At 52.6% G+C, this 10,556-nt stretch overlaps 1 protein-coding gene across 1 annotated transcript in view; it reads right to left on the bottom strand.

Annotated features, from left to right (window-relative positions):
- LOC146019756 (RING finger protein 112-like) overlaps positions 1 to 10,556 on the bottom strand; it is a 64,179-nt gene that overhangs the window by 35,548 nt on the left and 18,075 nt on the right. The window contains exon 6 of the mRNA XM_083152288.1: positions 330 to 386. Coding sequence (XP_083008414.1) covers positions 330 to 386 — 57 coding nt within the window. The remainder of the gene's footprint in view (positions 1 to 329; positions 387 to 10,556) is intronic.

Genomic DNA, 10,556 nt, shown 5'->3' with positions numbered 1-10,556 from the left:
CCGTAACACATCTACAGTATGCCCACAGCGGGCACAATCATTCACAAGGCGGGATCTCACTATAGCGGGCTGGCACCTCCCTGATTGCTGGATTCTGCACATTCGAACAGCAGCAATCAGGACTGAATTAGGCCCATTATGTGATTATCAGATTGATTCTTTCATTATTGCTGATCGGGCCAAGAATTGCATGGTCTGCGATTGTTCATAGATTATCAGAAGGTTGGCATACCTGACTGATCCGATAATTGGCATCTGGCAGTGTGTGCCCATGGTATCTGCTGGGTTCTGTCTGATTGCCCAGAACGAGCACAGTCAGTGTCACTTACCTGTAGCGTCTGCAGGGAAAAGGCCTTTCCTGTCAGCTCAGCGACATGGAGATACATCTGGGGTGACAGTAACAAGAACACAGGTCATGTAATAAATCACAGTTTGGGGGTTCATACAGTTTATTTATTGTACAGTATAACACCTACACATATGCGGTAATTGATCTCCTCCAGCCAGGGCTGCCATCAAAACTTTAACCAGCAAAACTTTTTTTAGGTATATAATTGAAAGGAGAAAAACAAAAAGTGGAATAATAAGACTAAAGACAGAGAGTGGAAGTTTTCTTGAGGGGGACAATGTAATAGCAGATCATATTAATAATTATTTCTGATCAGTATTCACTGCTGAAAGAGAGGGGAAGGGGCCACAGTTAAGTTGCAAGTATAGTCAGAAAACTGAGGGAGAGACAAGTACATTTACAGAGGAAAAAGTCCTCACAGAACTCTCAAAACTGAAAGTGGATAAATCAATGGGGCCAGATGGGATACATCTAAGGATACTAAAAGAGCTTAAAGGGGAGCTGGTAAAACCATTATCAGAATTATTCATCCAGTCACTAGCTACTGGAGTAGTCCCAGAGGACTGGAAAACAGCAAATGTAGTCCCACTGCACAAAAGTAGAAGCAAGGAAGAGGTAAGCAACTATCGAGCAGTGAGCCTCAGTAGTAGGGAAATTGATGGAAACACTCTTAAAACAAAGAGTTGTAGAATATCTCAAAACCAGCAACTTACAGGATCCGAATCAGCATGGGTTTACTGGGGGAAGATCATGTCAAACAAATCTTATTGACTTTTTTGACTGGGTGACTAAAGTAATAGATCAAGGTGGGGCTGTAGATGTAGCTTATCTAGACTTTAGTAAGGCTTTTGACACTGTCCCACATCACAGACTGTTAAATGAACTTGAAAGCTTGGGATTGGATTCTAAGATATTTGAATGGATAAGAGTATGGTTGCAGGACAGAAAACAGAGTTGTAGTAAACAGAGTACAGTCAAAGGTGTGTAGCGGTTTCTTTATAGGTTCACCACGGTGATGAATAAAAATATGTACCAAAATTAGATGTCAATAAGCTCAAATGCATACCGTACTCACTGAAAATTCAGGAGTCTCCAAGCGTATCTTTTTAACTCAAATACCAGAGTAATCATCAGACAATCAAAGTAGCAGGAATGAACAAGGACACTGCGTACCGTACTCACTATGGATGTAGATAAGATACACCTATCAAGGTATCTTTGTGGAGTCGGTCCTGTTATCACTCCTCTTACACTCCCCCAGGCTGCTTTTGAAAGCAGTGCAATAAAGATGAGAAATAAATTCATGAATAAAGGTTACAACACTACATTGTTAGATGGAGCTATGGAGGAAACCAGATCTAAGGATAAACCAACCATTCCCTCAGAGAACACAAGTTATACAATTGCCTTCAGCATGCAATATAATGCCTATCATAGGTCAATAGAAAAAAATTATTAAAAAGAATTGGAGATTGCTGCTGGAGGATCCGATTCTAGTGAATATTTTACCACAGACACCAAAATTCATATATAGACGGGCATCTAATCTGAGGGATCAATTGGTAAACAGTGCATATATGGAAAAGGGTATTATGTCGATCCGAAATAATGGATTCCACAGATGTGGCGATTGTCCCATGTGTAAAGCCTATCCATCAACAACGAGAAAATTCACAGAATTTAAATTACACAATCAAATTACACAATTTGAGCTTATTGACATCTAATTTTGGTACATATTTTTATTCATCACCGTGGTGAACCTTTAAAGAAACCGCTACAACCTGTCCCACTCCACTGCAGAGTGAGTTTCGGTACGAGTTTCGGTACTTGTGTATTATAGCGGCGCCCCTGATGTGCATCGCACGATGAACGCATCGCATCGCATGCCATGTACCGGATGGCATGCGATGCGACGCGATTTTTACCCCCTATACGATAAAAAATCGTATAAGCACCCTAAATCGTATAAGCGAGCCACCGAGCCCGAAGCATGGCGAGCGCACGCGGATACCTTCACAGGTAATCGCGTCCCTTCGCGGGCTTCACAGGTATCCGTGTCTGCTCGCCACGCTTCGGGCTCGGTGGCTCGCTGCGCTCACCACACCATTCTATTCTCAACTCCACGCCGACGTGGAGAGTGGGGGTATGAAAAGGTCGTAGGACGTGTACCGCCGCCCCTCGCGGGCTCGCTGCGCTCGCCACGCTTCGGGTTCACGTTTATAGTGGGGGGGGGGGTGGCGTGGGGGTGCATTTAACATTGTAAGCACCCATTAGGGTGCTTATACAATGTTTAATCGCATCGCATCGTATGGCATTGTATGCCATTTACAATGGCATACAATTTGAAAATTGTATGCCATCGTACACTATCGAACAAAATCGCGTCGCATCGCATACCATCGCATGCGTTATGGTATGCGATGCGATGGGCGCTGCCAAAATACACAAGTACCCGAGTTTGTGTCACTGATACACATTTTCTTCTTTGTTTATTTTTCACGTGAGAAACAATCACATCACGGAGCATACAAGTCAAGCGCCTGCACTTTCTTATTTGTTCTGGAGAGTTGGCGAGTGAGGATTACTGGGTGGTCCTCCATTTGAAAGTGAGGCTGCAAGGATCGATTGCGCCTTGGGACTTTTCTATTTTTCTGTTTTTGTTAGAGTACAGTCAAAGGCAGGAAAGGTTACAAGTGGAGTACCCCAGGGATCTGTACTTGGACCAGTGCTTTTAAATATCTTTATTGGTGATATTGCAAATGGAATTGAGGGTAAATTGTGCCTTTTTGCAGATGACACAAAGGTATGCAACAGGGTAGACACACCAGGAGGGGTAAAACAAATGTTTGATGATCTAGGTAGATTAGAGGAATGGTCAAGAGCATGGCAACTACAGTTTATTGCCAAAAAATGCAAAATCATGCACTTGGGTTGCAAAAATCCAAAGACTAAATATCAGGGTTGCCGACTCTCCCGGAATGTCCGTGAGACTCCCGGAATTCTGGGATATCTCACGGACTCCCGGAAGAGAGCCCCTTTCTCCCGCAGCATCGCTTCGCTTCTCCGCATTGGCTACTGCGCATGCGCTAGATATCATCGATGACGCCGCGTCATCACGTTGGCAACGTCATCGCCGTTATCTTGCGCAGAAGCCATCGCGGACCGCGGAAGTGAAGCTGACTGAGCTTGAGCTGCGGGAGAAAGCGAAAGGAGGCTTCCGTGCAGCATGCGTATGTAAGTATATGGCTCTGTCTCTTTCTTTACAGATGCACACCCTCAGCAGAGCCCGCACATCCCCAGCACTGAGCCCACACTCCTGCTGCAACGTTATGGTTGCTACATTCAGATGAAAGACATGGTGCAGTGAAGGGGGTGCTGGTAATATTTGGGGGGCGGGCAGGCGTTATGGTTGCTACATTCATTGCTGCATATAAAATCCAGGGTGCAGCGAAGGGGTGCATATAAAAGCCATGGAACAGTGAACAGGGTGCAGTTAAAAGGCAGGTCTTTGGGGTGCAAAAAAAGCCAGTGAGAAGGGAAGGTGGGCAGATAACAGCCAGGGAACAGTCTTTGGGGTGCAGAAAAAAGCCAGTGAGCAAGGGAGGGGGTGCAGATGAAAGGCAGGAAACAGTGAATGGGGTGCATATAAAAGCAATGACAGGAAAGGGGGTGCAGATAAAAGCCAGGAAAGAGTGAATGGGGTGCAATGGAAGGAAGTGCAGATTGAACCCCCCTGGCGCTGCAAGGCCCGCCCCCTGGCGCCACAAGGCCCGCCCCCTGACACCACAAGGCCCGCCCCCTGGCGACGCAAGGCCCGCCCCTCATGCAATTACTTTTCTCCCTGAAATTATTTTTCAAAAGTAGGCAACCCTGCTAAATATAGTATAAATGGCACTATAAAGGAAACTACTGAGGAAGAGAGGGATCTAGGTGTCACTATTTCAGGGGACTTAAAGGCAGGGAGGCAATGTAAGCAATGAAGAAGGCAAGTCAGATGCTTGGTTGCATACGGAGAGGTATCAGCAGTAGAAAGAAGTAATAATGCCACTGTATAGGTCATTGGTACGACCTCATCTGGAATACTGTGTTCAGTTCTGGAGGCCATATCTCCAGAAGGATATAAATACATTAGAGACTGTACAGAGAAGGGCAACTAAAATGGTGCATGGCCTACATCACAAAACTTACCTGGAAAGTCTAAAAGATCTTAATATGTATACTTTAGAGCAGAGAAGGGAAAGGGGGACATGATAGAAATCTTCAAATATATCAAGGGTTATAACAAGGTACAGGTGGGAGACATTCTTCAGGAAGAGGAGCAGCAGAACACGAGGTCATGCACTGACACTAGAGGGAGGAAGGTACAGGTGGGAGACATTAGTCACAGGAAGAGGAGCAGCAGAACACGAGGTCATGCACTGACACTAGAGGGAGGAAGGTACAGGTGGGAGACATTAGTCACAGGAAGAGGAGCAGCAGAACACGAGGACATGCACTGACACTAGGGGGAGGAAGGTACAGGTGGGAGACATTCTTAACAGGAAGAGGAGCAACAGAACACGAGGTCATGCACTGACACTAGAGGGAGGAAGGTACAGGTGGGAGACATTAGTCACAGGAAGAGGAGCAGCAGAACACGAGGACATGCACTAACACTAGGGGGAGGAAGGTACAGGTGGGAGACGTTCTTCACAGGAAGAGGAGCAGCAGAACACGAGGACATGCACTGACACTAGAGGGAGGAAGGTACAGGTGGGAGACATTCTTCATAGGAAGAAGGGCAGCAGAACACGAGGACATGCACTGACACTAGGGGGAGGAAGGTACAGGTGGGAGACATTCTTCACAGGAAGAGGAGCAGCAGAACACGAGGACATGCACTGACACTAGAGGGAGGAAGGTACAGGTGGGAGACATTCTTCACAGGAAGAGGAGCAACAGAACACGAGGTCATGCACTGACACTAGAGGGAGGAAGGTACAGGTGGGAGACATTCTTCACAAGAAGAAGAGCAGCAGAACACGAGGACATGCACTGGCACTAGGGGAGGAAGGTACAGGTGGGAGACATTCCTCACAGGAAGAGGAGCAGCAGAACACGAGGACATGCACTGACACTAGGGGGAGGAAGGTACAGGTGGGAGACATTCTTCACAGGAAGAGGAGCAGCAGAACTTGAGGACATACACTGACACTAGAGGGAGGAAGGTACAGGTGGGAGACATTCTTCACAGGAAGAGGAGCAGCAGAACACGAGGACATGCACTGACACTAGAGGGAGGAAGGTACAGGTGGGAGACATTAGTCACAGAAAGAGGAGCAGCAGAACACGAGGACATGCACTGACACTAGAGGGAGGAAGGTACAGGTGGGAGACATTCTTCACAGGAAGAGGAGCAGCAGAACACGAGGACATGCACAGACACTAGAGGGAGGAAGGTACAGGTGGGAGACATTAGTCACAGGAAGAGGAGCAGCAGAACACGAGGTCATGCACTGACACTAGAGGGAGGAAGGTACAGGTGGGAGACATTCTTCACAGGAAGAGGAGCAGCAGAACACGAGGTCATGCACTGACACTAGAGGGAGGAAGGTACAGGTGGGAGACATTAGTCACAGGAAGAGGAGCAGCAGAACACGAGGACATGCACTGACACTAGAGGGAGGAAGGTACAGGTGGGAGATATTCTTCACAGGAAGAAGAGCAGCAGAACACGAGGACATGCACTGGCACTAGGGGGAGGAAGGTACAGGTGGGAGACATTCCTCACAGGAAGAGGAGCAGCAGAACACGAGGACATGCACTGACACTAGGGGGAGGAAGGTACAGGTGGGAGACATTAGTCACAGGAAGAGGAGCAGCAGAACACGAGGACATGCACTGACACTAGGGGGAGGAAGGTACAGGTGGGAGATATTCTTCACAGGAAGAAGAGCAGCAGAACACGAGGACATGCACTGGCACTAGGGGGAGGAAGGTACAGGTGGGAGACATTCCTCACAGGAAGAGGAGCAGCAGAACACGAGGACATGCACTGACACTAGGGGGAGGAAGGTACAGGTGGGAGACATTAGTCACAGGAAGAGGAGCAGCAGAACACGAGGACATGCACTGACACTAGGGGGAGGAAGGTACAGGTGGGAGACATTAGTCACAGGAAGAGGAGCAGCAGAACACGAGGACATGCACTAACACTACAGGGAGGAAGATTCAGGGGAAATGTGAGGAAGAATTACTTCACAGAAAGAGTAGTAGATAAGTGGAATAGCCTCCCATCAGAGGTGGTAGACGCAAATACAGTAGTACAATGTAAACATGCTTGGGATAGGCATATTTGATATCCTTACAAAGAAATAAGGATCAGATATCGTTTAAGGTAACATGTTTAATAAAGGGGCAGACTAGATGGGCCAAGTGGTTCTTATCTGCCGTCACATTCTATGTTTCTATAAAATGTGGGGCCCGGGACGGACAGAATAGGCCGGGCCCTCCTTCCCTTCCTGGAACCCCGTTGTGCCCGGTGAGACCTCCGGTATCTGCCTCACTGACTACTCTATCACTACACTGCTTCAAGGGAAATGTGAACTGTTTATGACAGACTATACTTATATACCCCAGTCCTGGGCCTGTCAGCTCCCTGTAGGAAATTATTATTAGTTATTATTATTTTTTCACTACCGGGACGGCTGCTGCAATGTACTTTCACTTTGAGCTGTGACAGTTTTTAGCCTTCAAACTATACATTGTACCCCCAGTCCCTATCTGCTCCTGCCTCTAATCTCTGTCCTCACAGCTCCCTCTCCCCATATCCTGCAAGTTTGAAACAGATCAGTGTCCCTGCAACAATTGCTTTCACCTTCTGTTTCAACACACAAAGAATTATAAAAGTAGCCATACACTTGTGCGACTTCTCTGAGGGGAGAACTCGCATATAATGCCACCTTGTGCCGCCCAGGACATTCTCGGGCAGAAGGATCGGTACTTGTGTGGTTTCACGGTGGCAGCCTAAGCTAGGTTGTCAGGGAAGCCCAATGGCTGCCTAGCGTAGTCAGCGTAGTGTCCCTGCGGCAGCCCTGTGTAGTCAGCGTAGTGTCCCCGCGGCAGCCCTGCGTAGTCAGCGTAGTGTCCCTGCGGCAACCCTGTGTAGTCAGCATAGTGTCCCCGCGGCAGCCCTGCGTAGTCAGCGTAGTGTCCCTGCGGCAGCCCTGCGTAGTCAGCGTAGTGTCCCCGCGGCAGCCCTGCGTAGTCAGTGTAGTGTCCCCGCGGCAGCCCTGCGTAGTCAGCGTAGTGTCCCCGCGGCAACCCTGCGTAGTCAGCGTAGTGTCCCCGCGGCAGCCCTGCGTAGTCAGCATAGTGTCCCCGCGGCAGCCCTGCGTAGTCAGCATAGTGTCCCCGTGGCAGCCCTGCCTAGTCAGCGTAGTGTCCCCGCGGCAGCCCTGCGTAGTCAGGGTAGTGTCCCCGCGGCAGCCCTGCGTACTCAGCGTAGTGTCCCCGCGGCAGCCCTGCGTAGTCAGCGTAGTGTCCCTGCGGCAACCCTGCGTAGTCAGCGTAGTGTCCCCGCGGCAGCCCTGCGTAGTCAGCATAGTGTCCCCGCGGCAGCCCTGCGTAGTCAGCATAGTGTCCCCGTGGCAGCCCTGCCTAGTCAGCGTAGTGTCCCCGCGGCAGCCCTGCGTAGTCAGGGTAGTGTCCCCGCGGCAGCCCTGCGTACTCAGCGTAGTGTCCCCGCGGCAGCCCTGCGTAGTCAGCGTAGTGTCTGTGTTGTCAGCATAGTGTCCCATCAGGAGCCCTGCGTAGTCAGCATAGTGTCCCCACGGCAGCCCTGCGTATTCAGCGTAGTGTCCCAGCTGCAGCCCTGCGTAGTCAGCGTAGTGTCCCATCGGGAGCCCTGCGTAGTCAGCATAGTGTCCCCACGGCAGCCCTGCGTAGTCAGCGTAGTGTCCCCGTGGCAGCCCTGCGTAGTCAGCGTAGTGTCCCCGCGGCAGCCCTGCGTAGTCAGCGTAGTGTCCCCGCGGCAGCCCTGCATAGTCAGCATAGTGTCCCCGCGGCAGCCCTGCGTAGTCAGCATAGTGTCCCCGCGGCAGCCCTGCGTAGTCAGCGTAGTGTCTGTGTAGTCAGCATAGTGTCCCATCGGGAGCCCAGCGTAGTCAGCATAGTGTCCCCACGGCAGCCCTGCGTAGTCAGCATAGTGTCCCCACGGCAGCCCTGCGTAGTCAGCATAGTGTCCCATCGGGAGCCCAGTGTAGTCAGCATAGTCTCCCCACGGCAGCCCTGCGTAGTCAGCATAGTGTCCCCACGGCAGCCCTGCGTAGTCAGCGTAGCGTCCCCGCGGCAGCCCTGCGTAGTCAGCGTAGTGTCCCCACGGCAGCCCTGCGTAGTCAGCGTAGTGTCTGTGTAGTCAGCATAGTGTCCCATCGGGAGCCCTGCGTAGTCAGCATAGTCTCCCCACGGCAGCCCTGCGTAGTCAGCATAGTGTCCCCACGGCAGCCCTGCGTAGTCAGCGTAGTGTCCCCGTGGCAGCCCTGCGTAGTCGGCGTAGTGTCCCCGCGGCAGCCCTGCGTAGTCAGCGTAGTGTCCCCGCGGCAGCCCTGCGTAGTCAGTGTAGTGTCCCCGCGGCAGCCCTGCGTAGTCAGCGTAGTGTCCCCGCGGCAGCCCTGCGTAGTCAGCATAGTGTCCCCGTGGCAGCCCTGCCTAGTCAGCGTAGTGTCCCCGCGGCAGCCCTGCGTAGTCAGCGTAGTGTCCCCGCGGCAGCCCTGCGTAGTCAGTGTAGTGTCCCGCAGCAGCCCTGCGTAGTCAGTGTAGTGTCTCCGCAGCAGCCCTGCGTAGTCAGCATAGTGTCCCCGCGGCAGCCCTGCGTAGTCAGCATAGTGTCCCCGCGGCAGCCCTGCGTAGTCAGCGTAGTGTCCCCTCGGGAGCCCTGCGTAGTCAGCGTAGTGTCCCCGCGGCAGCCCTGCGTAGTCAGTGTAGTGTCCCCGTGGCAGCCCTGCGTAGTCAGCGTAGTGTCCCTGCGGCAGCCCTGCGTAGTCAGCGTAGTGTCCCTGCAGCAGCCCTGCGTAGTCAGCGTAGTGTCCCTGCGGCAGCCCTGCGCAGTCAGCATAGTGTCCCCGCGGCAGCCCTGCGCAGTCAGCATAGTGTCCCAGCGGCAGCCCTGCGTAGTCAGCGTATTGTCTCCGCGGCAGCCCTGCGTAGTCAGCGTAGTGTCCCCGCGGCAGCCCTGCGTAGTGTCCCCGCGGCAGCCCTGCGTAGTCAGCATAGTGTCCCCGCGGCAGCCCTGCGTACTCAGCGTAGTGTCCCCGCGGCAGCCCTGCGTAGTCAGCGTAGTGTCTGTGTTGTCAGCATAGTGTCCCATCAGGAGCCCTGCGTAGTCAGCATAGTGTCCCCACGGCAGCCCTGCGTATTCAGCGTAGTGTCCCCGCGGCAGCCCTGCGTAGTCAGCGTAGTGTCCCCGCGGCAGCCCTGCGTAGTCAGCGTAGTGTCCCTGCGGCAGCCCTGCGTAGTCAGCGTAGTGTCCCATCGGGAGCCCTGCGTAGTCAGCATAGTGTCCCCACGGCAGCCCTGCATAGTCAGCGTAGTGTCCCATCGGGAGCCCTGCGTAGTCAGCGTAGTGTCCCCGTGGCAGCCCTGCGTAGTCAGCGTAGTGTCCCCACGGCAGCCCTGCGTAGTCAGCGTAGTGTCCCCGCGGCAGCCCTGCGTAGTCAGCGTAGTGTCTGTGTAGTCAGCATAGTGTCCCATCGGGAGCCCAGCGTAGTCAGCATAGTGTCCCCACGGCAGCCCTGCGTAGTCAGCATAGTGTCCCCACGGCAGCCCTGCGTAGTCAGCGTAGTGTCCCCGTGGCAGCCCTGCGTAGTCAGCGTAGTGTCCCCACGGCAGCCCTGCGTAGTCAGCGTAGTGTCTGTGTAGTCAGCATGGTGTCCCATCGGGAGCCCAGTGTAGTCAGCATAGTGTCCCCACGGCAGCCCTGCGTAGTCAGCATAGTGTCCCCACGGCAGCCCTGCGTAGTCAGCATAGTGTCCCCACGGCAGCCCTGCGTAGTCAGCGTAGTGTCCCCGTGGCAGCCCTGCGTAGTCAGCATAGTGTCCCCACGGCAGCCCTGCATAGTCAGCGTAGTGTCCCCGTCAGGCAGCGTAGTCACCGTACTGTCTCCGCAAGCTGCAGCTCTATCCCCGGTGTCCCTGGCAAGCCTAGTGAGCGCCTCTCACACAGCTCC

The sequence above is a fragment of the Crinia signifera genome, chromosome 7 (assembly GCF_055691185.1).
Source record: "Crinia signifera chromosome 7, ASM5569118v1, whole genome shotgun sequence".
In the NCBI taxonomy this organism is placed as follows: Eukaryota; Metazoa; Chordata; class Amphibia; order Anura; family Myobatrachidae; genus Crinia; species Crinia signifera.
Note: the sequence above shows the minus strand (reverse complement) of the source record. Positions and strands in the feature narration are given on the sequence as shown.